Genomic DNA, 13,302 nt, shown 5'->3' on the forward strand with positions numbered 1-13,302 from the left:
GGGAGTGTCAGCCCAAGGAGGCATTGGGAATGGAGATGAACTATGACTCTGTTTCTTTGACGCCTGTCAAGGTAGAGATAGAGGCTGTGCCCTCAGATGGCCAGTGTTGAGAATGGTTTCTTCAAGGAGGCCTAAGCTGGGTCTTTCAATGGCTTTGAGGCCCAGGAACCCCACAGCATGCCTGACTGGAAATCCAAGGCCAGCATTTCTGAAGTGGCACCTGTGGCCTTATAATCTCAGAGCCTTACTCTGGCCCATCTCCTATGCCAGGACTCTGACCTGATACCCAGTAACCTACAGGTGAAAGGCTGCTCTCCTGACACCAGAGGCCACTAACCCACAATGGAAGGCTGCTCTCCTGACACCAGAAACCAGATCTTAGCGCCGTCTATAGCCACAGCATTCCCAAAGAGTCTGGCTCTGTCCTTCCCAGACCTCCCAGAAGTAAAAAAAGAAACAATGGAAAGCAAGTCCCAGAGAAACGGCTGCTGACAGATGAAACAAAGGCCCCGGAATCCTGAGGTTCCTCTCCCTGAAAAATGGCCACTGATGGCAGAGGAGCTGTGTCCTGTAATCTGCCAGGCCACACACCACATTCCCACTGGAGCTGCTCCGCACAGGGTGGAGACAGCTGGCCTTCCAGCAGATGTTCTAGAAGGGGCACGGAGCCTTGTTCCCTAGCCTGTCCCCATGATTAAATGGACATCAGCCAGCTTGCCAGCGAGGCCTAGACAGTAATGAGACCCCAAGTACAACTGAAGGAAGGTTGGGAAATTGGTTGGGACCTTCTCAGCCCCTTCTGCAAAACGGACCAGCTGGTGGCTTTGCCAGACTTTCCCACTGTAAGGGCAGAGGCTGTCTCTTCCCTCCCGAGGCACAGCATAGTGCTGCTCCCCAGTCATTGTGTGTCTACCAAACACCCACAATCTGGTATAGACATTTTGGGGACCTGTGCCTACTGTAGCAATATGTAGATGTAGCAGTCCCCTGAAAAGATGGCAGAGTAAGAGAAGAAAGGCTCTGTGATAATTGGGGCTATAGGACAATGACATGCTCAGATAGCTACGTCTCACTCCTGTGAGTACTTAACCAGGGAACAGATGTATTTCTCCAGCAGGGAAGAGCCATATGAAAACCAACAGACATGGTTCCAAGGGGAGCACAGCCTTGGGGTGCAGAAGACCATTCCTGTACAGCCCACCCACTGCAGACACGGTCTGAAACCAAAGCCAATGGCTGCTCCCCCTCCAAGAGGCTAACCTTGAAGATTCTCCAAGAGCAGCCCCGTCTGCCACCCCAGATTTTCTGCTACCCCCTGCTCTGCGGGCTGGCAGATGGGAAACTCGGTCTGAGGCCGGGTCAAGGGGTCATCCCCTTGACCCCTCGGAGTCCACATTTCCTCTGGACTCCTGAAAGGGATAGGACCAACCCCACTTGTAGGTTCAAAGTTCTCCCACTGTCCTGCTGCCTCAGCCACCAGCCAGCTTCTGGGTTTCCTTGGAGTGCCTCACTTGTCTTGATGTTTCTCCGGGATCAATCTAACAGTTTAGGAGAGTTCTGAAGTTAGAAATATTTGCTTCGTTGAATCACGCCTGTGAGTATATATCATATTCATTGAGCCCAACTCAACAGGAACCAATTCAGGAAGCATCTCATTCTGGAGACAACACATTTCCTCCAGTCATCCCTTGGCCATTCCATAATTCAAAACATAATCTTTAAAAAAACTGGCATAACAGCCCTGTTCCTGACCACTGTCCACATAATTCACTCTGCAGGTTCTAGGAAGAAGCCACGAAGTCCACCTAATTTTGTTTCTCTGTGTATCATCACCTTTGCCTAGAGTGCTTCCAGAAGTCTTCACCTTTACCTGAGAGGCCATGTATGAACAAGGACTCCAGCAGATGTATTATCTCAAAGGGGAAATGTGGGGCTGAAAGTATGGGCCCTCGGGGACTGTTTGGGGCTATGAGTAAGCAACAGAAACTTATCTTGGGAGTGAAATAGAAAAAAGTATGTAAGCAAGCGAACAAAAGAAAAAGGAAATAGGAAAAAGACCTGTTGAAAAGGTATTGCACAATCAGGAGAACTTGGAAATGGCCCACCCACAGTTAGTCCACAATGCAACCCACAGAGTGGGCCCAAGGAGAACCACTATGTAGCCATTAGTCACAATATTTATGAGAATATTTGCATTGATGACAACCTTAACACAAGAGAGCAGATGCTCCTGACATGTCCCCTCTGCCCCAGGAACTGTTCTGGCAGTGTGACAGACATTCCCCATGGCTCCTTTAATAACACAGCAGCTAATTGGAAACTATGGCTGAGACAGCCCTCTTCCAGGTTACACACCTAAGTGTAGTCTTCAAGGACACCTGAGAAAACTCGGGCCTGGCATTCCAGCTTCTCCAGTGGGCCAAGATCCCAGGCAGCCAAGGCTGATATCCAATCCACCCAACTGTCTCTACCCTTCACCACCTCCATGGAGACCAAGATCCCAATCAGCTGCTTGACAGGAAGTTCCCAGCCCACTGGGCCAGGGCTTTCTTCTAGAATTATTTCTCGTGGCAAAAGAGGCTACTGACTCGGGGGAAGGCCGCTTCTCCTTGCCAAGCCCACACTGTGACATGAGGCAGGGGCAGGTTGTTATAGAATGTTGCTCATTCGACCCAAAGACAATTCACACAGTCACTGTGGTGGTTTTTCAAGCAATTTATGCATTTCCAATTTTGAAGTATTTTCCAATCACTGTGTAGCCAAGATTGCAAGTGGCATGTTCCTTCTGACTGTCTTGAGCACTTAGCATAGTCATGTGTCTCTGGTCAATACTAGTTCTAGAAACTGACCACTCGCCAGGGGGCAGTGCATGATCACATGGGGCAAATGTCTGCAGAGAACTTTCTGGATTAGAAAACCTGGGGAATGGTTCCCTCAAACTAACTGTGGCCCAAGTCCTGGCCAGCTCATCTCATGATCCTATCTGTGAAGAGGCCAATTCAAGGAGTTTCTGTAAGACACTTGGAGTCCCTTATGTCCTCCAGAAGTAACCCCCCTTGAAGACTGTGGCCTCCAGCAAATCCGAAATATGTCTCTAAGATCAGATAACATAAGCCTTCCTGTGGGTTCAAACTAAGAAGGGGCCTGAGGCAAAGGCCCTCACAGCAGCCGAAGAGTGTGGTTCGCTGCTTGGAAAGCTGTGCAGAACCAGCGTTTTACTACAGCCCAGCCAAGGCAAGACCTCGTCCCCAGGGCAACGGCCTGGCAGCAGACCCAAACATCTGGTGCAGGCTTCACATGGATGTTGGGGTGCTGAGCCTGGTTCTTCTGGGAAGCCCATCTCCTCACTCTGATCATTTTCTCAGGGGTTAAGCCTCAGCCCTGCCCCCCTCACCTGCCTGTTGACAGCCAAATGAGGAGCACTTGTCCCCCCAAAGGAACTGAGCCTATCTGTAAGGGACCTATCTTTTCTTTTTACAGGGAAAAGAGAAGATGGGTGGAGAGGGATAAGCTCTGACGTCATGGGCCTGCGTAGGACAGTGGGGTTGGAGGCCATCTGGAGCAGGTGCTGGCAGAGCCTCTGGGAAAAGGGGGAGGAGGGCAGCTGCCTTGTCAGGTGGGGGTGTCCTAGGGTCAGGAAAAGACTCCAATCTTTCCTGGAATTTCTGGCCTACAAAGGATGCCTGATGACATTTTCTTGGCCTCCCACTCCTCTCCTAAAGGCCAGGCCCGTAGGTGCAGGCCTCTTGGGGGAGGTGCCAGGTTCAAGGAGACCTAGCCAAGCCTCTCTGTCCCCTACGGCTGTGCACTATCAAACAGTCCCATTCATCATGTTGGGCCCTGCCGCCTGGAAGAGTGTGTACGTGTGAGCGGTAACATTCAGATCCCCCATCTGCCTCAGCTGCTTCCTGCCACGCCGGCCAGATTCACTCTGCCCCCGTCCAGGAGGCAAGGACAGCCTTTTCCCAATTACAGGTGGTGAAGCCGAAGGCCCCGCACAATGATGAGATTTGGCCAGGATCCTGCTACAATTTCCCTGCCTGGCCTCCCCAACAACAGCTCACAGCCTGTTTAGTGTCCTCTCTGAGAAGTTATGCAGCTGGAAAGGGGCCCCAGGATGAAATAATTGCAGAGAAAACAGATGGGCTTCTCAGCAATCCTCCGTCCTCTGAGGGCCTGAGAATCCACCCGTTACTCCAGGGGCGGAGGGGGCATCGCTGCCAGTAGTAGCTCCTGCCTACCTCCTGTTCATGGGGGACAGTCCCATCACAGTGGCCCTTCCCGGCTTCCCAGGAGCTTTACACACCTTCACAATGGGACAGCCCTTTTGAGATTTCCATCCATTCTGGACTGGACGGCAACTCTCCCAGGAAAGTCCTCTGTAATGGGCACACTTCCCCTTCCCCTTCTTGGAAAGGAAAAGCGGGGGAGCAGGGTCATGAGGACGGAGTCTTCGCCCTCGGTCCCTGCCCTTCAAAGAGCCAGGAGAGAGAGAAGGGTCTTGGCCACACCACACTCAGTGCCTGAGGTTTGAGGTTTGGCATAGTTCAGCATTTATCTGACTGTTACCACTCCCTGCTCCATCTGCCCTGCCCCACGACTGGCCACTGTCTCTCTGCCTGAACGTTCTTGTACCCCCAGACTCATTTACTCTCCCACCACAAGTACACAGTGACCTTATGGAGAAAACCCTGTCACATCTTGCACAGTCACTACTTTGAACCCCAGAACTGCCTTTCCTCTGGGCCTGCTTCCGATGGGCACCCTACCCGAAGCCTCCTCCCCGAAGCCTCCTCCCCGAAGCCTCCTCCCCGAAGCCTCCTCCCCGAAGCCTCCTACCCGAAGCCTCCTCCCCTCTGTCGTCACTCTGGGCTCCTTCACCACCATTAGCCTCCTGTCCTTTCGAAAGCTTCTCATTTGATTGGTTTCCGTTGTTGCTCATAGTACTTCTAAGCCCTAGTCTCCCAGTTAACCTAAGGAGGTCACTCTGTCTCCCTTTTCTCCTGTGTGGCCTGCTCAGTTCAGACCTCTTCTCCGGGGAGCCTGCCCTGTTGGCTGAGATTGAGAAAGAAGCCCTCCTGCCATGGCCTCCTCCTCTCCATCATCGTGTCTGCCCGCTGAGGAAGCCAGTGTCTATTTGTGTCATCTGCTTTGCTGCGATGGAACTCAGCGACTACTGAGCAGGCTGAAGGATAGCCCTGCAGGGATCTGAGACCGTCATAAATGACGAATGAGCAGATGCCCTACAAAACTGCCAATCCCTAGAACCCCAAGGGTCTTTTCTCCCTCCTTTGAGTCAGGAGGAATTGAGGACTTTTGTTTGTTGTGGGGATTTTTAGATTTATTTTTAATTTTTAATTATCTGTATGAGTGGGGATGTGTGCACATGAGTGTACAATTGCCTGTCGAGGACAGAAGAAGGTATTGGATCCCCTGGAGCTAGAGTTACAAGTGGTTGTAGGGGTCCCCCACCCCCCCGCAGCCATGTGCTAGGGACCAATCTCAGGTTCTCTTCGAGAGCAGTTCATGGCCTTAACTGCTGGATCATCTCTCCAGCCCCCTGGGGAAATTTTTAGCACTGAACAGTCAGTACTGTACCTGATCAGTTTATTTCAGCTGCTTGGTGGGCCAGCCCCCACCCTCAACCCCACCAGGCCCCTGGAGCCAAGGGCAGAAAAAGTAGACTTCCCAGAGAAAGGGAGCTAAGATCCCAAACCTAGGCCCAGGGGGGAAGCCGTGAGGAGCAGAGGACCTTTGGTCCCTAAGCACTTACGTGCTCATTACCACCCCACCCCAAAGTCCCCGGCAGACTAGCCCTGGACTTCCTGTCCACCCAGTTCCTGTCCCAGCAAAATAGAAGCCACAGTAGTAGCAATGGAGGCTACAGGTTAGCCTAGCCCAAGGTTAACTCATCCAGGATCTACCCTAAATGACCACAGTTCAGGGATCAAGAGCTGCCTGCAGGGGCAGTGAGACGGCTCAGTGTGTGAAGGTACTTGCCTCCCAGAAGCCTGAGTTCCTTCTCCAGGCCTCACAAGAGGAAAGAAGAGAACGGACTCCTACAGGCTGTCCTCTGATCTCCACACGGGCACCACAGCACACACATGCCTACACACACACACACACACACACACACACATAAAATTTAAAAAGAAGATTTTCCCTTGAAGAGATGGAGAGCGGAAGGCAGGATGTAGTCTGGCATGGGACTGAGGGTGTCAGTTTTACTAAGACTTCCTACTTACCAGGCCATCACCAAGTATGCCCAGGACATATAAGACAGGAAAAAACCCTCTGTAGACATTAGAAAAGAGGTAACTATCAGGACTGAAAGCCCCCAACCTACCCTTAATATGGGACCGTATAAGACATAACTGCTGTCTCCAAATTTGGATGGGACCCTCCTACCCCTTAGGCCAGAGCAGTCCCACAGGCCACCTGAAGATCCTACCCTCACCCTCCTGGCTTCCCTTTCCTCCTCAAATACAACAGGGTAGTCGTTTCCTGAGTATTAATGTAGAAAGGACATGTGGGAGAAGCTTGCAGGTGGGCAGCCGATCTTCCAGAGCTGACACAGGACTTCAAAGGACTTGAAGTTGATGTCCAGATCTTTCTCCAGGTGATATGTTGACCCAAATCAGACTTCACCATGAGTCATTTCATAAACAGAAGCCTGGAAGGAGCTTGTGGTCCTCATTTGGGGACTCTGGGGTGCCACGGTGAGAAGGGACAAGGAAGAAGGAGGCAGACAGAGCAGTCACTATGCCCTTGCTTGCTCTGTACCTTCTGCTTTGGTCCTCCAGATGGTGGTGACCCCAGTGGTCTTCCCACGGTCCTCCATCTATCTCTCTCTGTAAGACACTAACTCTGGCCCTTGCCTCCTAACTCCCTCCCCAGGGTTCTTCCCTTCCAGAGACCGCAGGGACCCTGTGAATTTTCATTTTCCTCTCTCAAGCTTGAGTCCTGTTCAGCAGAAAGGACGCAAACTCCTGCATATCACTCTAATCTTGAGACTACAGACTCTCTAGCGGCTGCTAAGTTACAGGGCTCCCCATAGCCTGAGAGATCAAGATTCCAGGCCAAGGAGAGAAATTGTGTGCAGCAGGGATAAATGGCCTGGTCTCCATAGCCAGAAAACAATTCTCTACAGCCCCAAACTCAATGGTGACGATGACTAAGACTTGGAGCCGGGTAAAGCCCCAGTACTGCCTATAGTTTCTTGTGGTGTTCAGGACACTAAAGTAGACATCCATCCTCACCTGGAAGTAGGGTCAGCACACCACTGAAGGAAGGCCATCTGCTTTCTAGCCTCCCAACGCCCCCCCCCACACACACACACACACATTCCTGGCTCATACACACGAATTGATGGCATCTTTGTACTAGTGAGTAGTGTTTGGTACTGGAGGCTTACACGTCCCCTTTACAGCTACAACAGGCAAGCTTTCCCACTGGGAATCTCTAGATCTCATCCTCTGCCTCCTCAATGTAAGGGCTTGGGGGCGAGGGGGTCAGCGTTTCCACCCTGGCTAGCACGTGTCAGGCGTTAATGAAGAGTTTGGAAGCAGGGCGATCTACTTGGATTTCGGGCTGCACCAACTTTCTACCTGTATAATTTTGCATAAGGAACATTTCTTCTAAGCCTTTGCACCTGCAAGAGGAGTACAGCTGCATACCGAGAACAGTGCAGGCAGTGAGGACCCAGACAGTACACAGCGCCCTGGACGCCTAGAAGCCTGAGTACTAGAGCGAGTGCATTCTACAAATGGAGTTCCCTTGTGCGCGCCGCTTTGTGGCTCTGAGCGCAGCCGGTCCAGCCGCGGGATCCTTTGGAGGTGGGACGTGGGTGGGGGCAGAAGGGAGAGCCCCCGCAGCCCCCTCCCGGCCGTCGATTCGGCTGCGTGTGCTGTGCCATTGGCCCTGGCTGTCCGGTGGGCGGGAAGATGACATCAGCGGCAGGTTGGATTATAAAGGCACCAGCCGAGCCACGGACTCAGAGCGCACCCAGCCGGCGCCGAGCAGCAGTGGGACCTGCGCTCGCCTAGCCAGCCTACTCCGCATCCGCCTGTCGGACTGCTCACCGGCCGTCCCGGCTGCAGACCGTCTGCACCCCTCGGCCCCATCGGCACCATGCACCTCTCCCAGCTGATCGCCTGTGCCCTGCTGCTCACGCTACTCTCACTCCGGCCCTCCGAAGCCAAGCCAGGGACGCCACCGAAGGTGGGTGCTGTTGCGGGGACGCTGGGCTTGAGAGGGACGTGGGAGGATGCGAGGCAGCAGAGAGTCCGGAAAGGCAGATCCCTCAGACTTGTGCCCTCAAAGCTAGGACTTCTCTGATTCATTCCTCAGCTTCGGGAGAATGTCATGCACATCTCCCGTGCCCCAATGTGAGGACAAGCGTCACGGGAAGGGCAAGGGGCTCCCCGAAGGAGCAGGAGCAAGGGCTGCGTGGCAGGTGGATGCCGGACTCAGCTGTCCCGCATCGGTGGAGGCGCGCTCACGGCTGGGGAGGGCCACGCCACTCTGGGGCCCGCAGAAAGTCACCTGCGCTACATCCGTGCACTCTTTCACCTGCCCACTCTTTTCTCCGACAGGTCCCGCGAACCCCTCCAGGGGAGGAGCTGGCGGAGCCCCAGGCAGCTGGTGGCAATCAGAAAAAGGGTGAGAAGACCCCAGGCGGCGGGGGCGCCAATCTCAAAGGAGACCGATCGCGACTGCTCCGGGACCTGCGCGTGGACACCAAGTCCCGGGCTGCTTGGGCCCGCCTTCTGCACGAGCACCCCAACGCGCGCAAATACAAAGGCGGCAACAAGAAGGGCTTGTCCAAAGGCTGCTTTGGCCTCAAGCTGGACCGGATCGGCTCCATGAGCGGTCTGGGATGTTAGTGCAGCGACCCCTGGCGGCGGTGAGTAACACCAAGGGACGCTCCCAGCTCGCCTAGCTCCGCACCGGGAGAACCGAGCCCTATCAGGCTGTTTGGTTTCCTCCTGGTCCTTGGGCTCTGTGACCTTCCCCCAGCCTATCCTGGCATGGGATCAAGTGTAAGCTAGGCATTGCCTGCTGCCTTACTTATCCCATCTTACAGATTAAGAAAATGAAGTGCTCAGAGACCATGGGCAAGGTCAGAGATTGGGTTCGGCCTTGGAGGACCCCATCCGGCTTCCTCTAGAAAAGCACAAACAGGCTTAACGTAGGCCCAGTGCCCAACACCACTCTGGACCACAGACCAGCTAGCAATGTGATCCCCGACTCAGACAACTGGGAAATTATTAGAGAGATCCTGGAAAAAGCGAGGGAAAGGTGTCCCACCATCCCAGAGAAAGTTAATCGGCCAGGCCGTCACGTGCCAGGATGCCTTTCTGAGCCTGAAGTGAGGCAGGCATGCAGACATGCCTGCTCCTCACAGAGGAGAGAAGAGCCTTTGTGGGCAGCAGCAGGACACCCTTCTGCCCCGGGCATTCTGAATCTTACCCCTGCTCTAAACCCGACTGTGGGCAAACTGGTCTATCCAGGGTCCTGATACTGCAGCCCTGGGGCTTCCGCGATGAACCTTGGGGCTTGTGACCCTGTTTCAAAAAGAGGCAAAGGAACAAGCTAAATCTTATTTCTTGCTCTAACCTCAAACTCGGTGTGCCCTAAATGAGTTCTTTATCAACGCTGTCCCCCGCCTACATGGTGCTCTGAACTGTTTCTGGCCTTCTCACCCTTCACTCAGATCAGAAACTTTCGTCTGGCCAGCATCCCCAAGTGCGGCCACCCGCCCGTGACTTACTACAAAGATCTCCTGAATTTTTCCCTTCTCTCCACCCCTGATGGTGTGAAAGGGCAGAGCCTCACTTAGATAACCGCTTGATAGGCAGGCCCCTACTGCTTTCTAGATTTGGCTCTGGCTCACCACCTGCCATTGCTTGTCCCACCCAGGGGTGAGGAGGCTGCTCTCCTCAACCCGGAGGCCAGTGGCCGGTATTTCCCCCCCCCCACCCCCCGCAGTGACTAGGAACACCTCCTCAGCATGTCACAGAAGGCTTTTTCCAGCATGAGAGACCCTCATAGAAGTGGTTTGCGTCCCGTATTAATTTGTGAATAACTTAAGGGACAGGCCCTTGGGAACACACATCATACCTAGAAAGGATCTTGAAATATTGGTCAATGACCAGAGAAACACATGCCCCAGTTCAGAGCTCCACCAAGTGCCCCTGGCTCTGGACCTCAGCAGGCCCTCTCCTCTCTGCACCCAGGCACGTACTTTGCCCCAGTTCTGCAGGGAGCTGGGGTCTCTGCTCTCCTTTATTCAGGGACAGAAGTGATTCTGGTACTTATGGGCAAGACTTGGAGCTGCCATTGGGATGCCTCTTGCTCTCCTCTGTATGAATACCTAAGAGATAGAGTCTGAGGACTTGGATTTTCAGTTTGCGGTTTAAGTGCCAAGAATGGACTTTAGAGTTAGTTAACCTCTGGGTGAGAGCCTGGGATGTACTTCCCTGAAGGTACCTTGGGTTTAGTCTTGGGCATCTGTGGGCACAAGGTGGTGAGAAATGCTGAAGGAAAATTGAGACAACTAAGGCTTCTGCACCCCATCAACCAGGGGAGGTCAGCATCCTCCAACAAGTTCTCTTGGCCTTCTCTATCCCATCCCCAGTGAGAGGGCAGAGAGATCACCCTTCTGAACCCTGCAGTCTCCTGGTGGAACTGAGCAGTGGAGAGCGCCTAGGTTCAAGGTTGACTTTGACTCCAAGCACCACCATAATGACTGTCGCTGATGGTTATAGGTTTTGATTATACTACTGACAGAGACTCGGGTGTGGCCAAGATCTCAATGGACACTTTGCCCCTGGGGGAGCATCACACTTGAAACAAACAGAGAATCCGGTTAGAGAGAGTTTCCCAGACCATTACAGCCAGGCTCCTTTGTGAGTGGTGTCCTTCAGGCGAGCCCTGCATGTCTGCCTTTTTTCAAAACATGGGGTACTTGTATAACCTCTAGTAGGGACTGAGTACAGTGCTCATCACCTTAGTCTCATCCTTCAAACCCACCAACCCAGCATGGCTGTTCATTTGCCTGGGCTGCTTAGACACCAGCTCACCTGCTGTTGAAAGGGACCTTGAAGCAACCAGATTCCAAGACAAAACTAGCTAGGAAAGGAAGTGCTCTTTGCACAGCTTAGTAGCTGTGACCCAGACACTGCAGATGCTTAATATGTAGCCCTTTGTTGAATCCCAGCGCCAGCTCTAAGAGGTGGCTATTATCCATTTTATGGGTGAGCTCAAAGCTACTCAGGGCTATCCAGGAAGTCAAATCCAAGCGAGGATTTGAGCCCAGAATAGGACAACCATCACCCTCCTTGAGATATTCTTTTCTCTGCCCTTACTTGGCCAAGCAGACACAAAACCAGATGAAAGCAACTGCCTGAGGCCTTATGTTATAGCAAAAATGAGCTGGAAAAGGGCCCCACGATTCCTCAGCGTGTCTCACCCATTGCCGAGAGCAAAGCCTATAGTTAGAGCTTGGGGTGGCTGGTGGGCGGGGGCGGGGTGGGGGTGAGTCCAGCAGACATCATGGTGCACCTGTGCTGAGCCAGCCAGTGCCAGTCAAGGACTTGTAGATCAAAGGCACAGGTGCTTTGCCTCATGCCACTGTAAGGAATGGGGGAAGGTTCTAGAACTAGCCTGTAGGATGGACCTTTTCAGTTAAGAGGCCAGAACTGAGTGTCCTCTGTCCACTTTGTGTTTCAGGATTGGGAGCTGCTCTGTGCGCTGAGGTCATCCTTGGTCATCCGCCTCCAGCATCTGGAAACACCTCCAACGCAATGTGGCTTTTACATTTCTTTTTATTTTTTCCTCCCGGTACTGGCAATACACAACACCAGCTGTTTTATTATTATTTGGGGAGGGGAGGGTATGATTTTATTGTTTGGGGGTTTTTTTTTTAAAATGAAAAATAAAAAGTTATATATTATATATATTATATACATGAAACACACGCTCCTACACCGACTTGACGACAAGGGACAGTTTTTAAAGTGACTGACAAAACCAGCTGTAAAACATTGCTGTTGTAAATTCACGTCATGCATAAATGTATTTATGTTGTAAAGCTATTTATATTGTTTATAAAGAGATATTTATAAAATGTTATTTATGTAACTAAATGAAAGAAGGCAACCATTGTAATGTTTTGTCCTAACTAGTTGAAAAAATGTAAAAAAAAGTCATTCCATGAACATCTTGAAAACTGTCTTTATTTATTCATTGCTTTTCATTTCAAAATTAGGCTGAGCAGAGGGAGAATGTGAAGTCAGGGTGTTTGCCTCCAAATAGATCTGCCAGTCAGGCCCCCCACTCCAGTTTCTCTGTGTCAGCATCCCTCAGCGAAGCTGGTAGAATGGAGATTTATTCCCTTCTATCTGCTGAAGCCGGTTTCTCGGGACTGGGCTGGCCGAGTGGCCACTGCAGGCTAACTGCCAGCTCTGCCCCAGCGACTGGGAAGCTGATGTCAGGAGTTAAGCTGAAGTTGGTTCAACTGCTTTAGGTCCCCAGTTCCATCCCACCTTCTCTCTGCTGTGAGAAGAAACTGCACCAAATTTGCCCTCTTTCTTGGGGGTGAGGTTTCTGTATGCCTCACGGGATTTTCAAGTTGCCATCTACAAGCTTCTTCTATAGATGTGCTTCCAAAGCCTTGGGTGGGCAGCTCCCCAGAACCCCATAAAGACTGTGGTGGCCAGATGGTACCTTAGGCCACACACCTCTGAGAATGAGCAGGAATGGCCAGATTTCCCATGTGCTCCGTGGGGTGTCCTTTGTGAGGAGCCTGCTAGCAATCACAGTTCCTAAGCTTTGAGTGTGAAATTATGAATAATGACTTGGAATTTATGAATATAATTTAGATTAGAATCTCTTTTCCTGAAATCAGCAGGAAACCTTTAAATAATTCAGTGGCAATCTCACCACATTCTCCGTTCAAAGGCACGGCTGTGCCGACTTCCCTCATGTCTGACCCCATTAGAGGAAAGCAGAGGCATACGAGCCTCTCCAAACTGAGTGTGGTGGTGCACTCCTGTGTCCCTAGTCCAGCCTGGGGTACAGAATAAGCTCCATGCCAGCCAGGCCTACAGAACAGGACCTAGGGAGAAAGAATAAAAAATAAAAACCTCCTGGTGACATCATGATACCAGGTGGATTGGGAACATGTGTGGCCCTGTGCCATGGGATCAGCAGGTTTAGCCAAAGAGTTCCAGGAGACAACTGTCACTGGGGGGAGTACCTGGTAACACCTGGTCTTTCTGCGGCCACCCAGGTCCATGA

At 52.1% G+C, this 13,302-nt stretch overlaps 1 protein-coding gene across 1 annotated transcript; it reads left to right on the forward strand.

The window, feature by feature from the left end:
* Positions 1 to 7,959: 7,959 nt before the first annotated feature.
* Nppc (natriuretic peptide C) lies at positions 7,960 to 12,221 on the forward strand. The gene is made up of 3 exons (XM_052749316.1): positions 7,960 to 8,220; positions 8,595 to 8,905; positions 11,734 to 12,221. The coding sequence occupies exons 1-2, from the start codon at positions 8,131 to 8,133 to the stop codon at positions 8,883 to 8,885; spliced, it is 381 nt and encodes a 126-aa protein (XP_052605276.1). The 5' UTR covers positions 7,960 to 8,130; the 3' UTR covers positions 8,886 to 8,905; positions 11,734 to 12,221.
* The last annotated feature ends 1,081 nt before the right edge of the window (positions 12,222 to 13,302 follow it).

The sequence above is a fragment of the Peromyscus californicus genome, unplaced genomic scaffold (assembly GCF_007827085.1).
Source record: "Peromyscus californicus insignis strain IS unplaced genomic scaffold, ASM782708v3 Scaffold_21__1_contigs__length_65335640, whole genome shotgun sequence".
Taxonomy (NCBI): domain Eukaryota; kingdom Metazoa; phylum Chordata; class Mammalia; order Rodentia; family Cricetidae; genus Peromyscus; species Peromyscus californicus.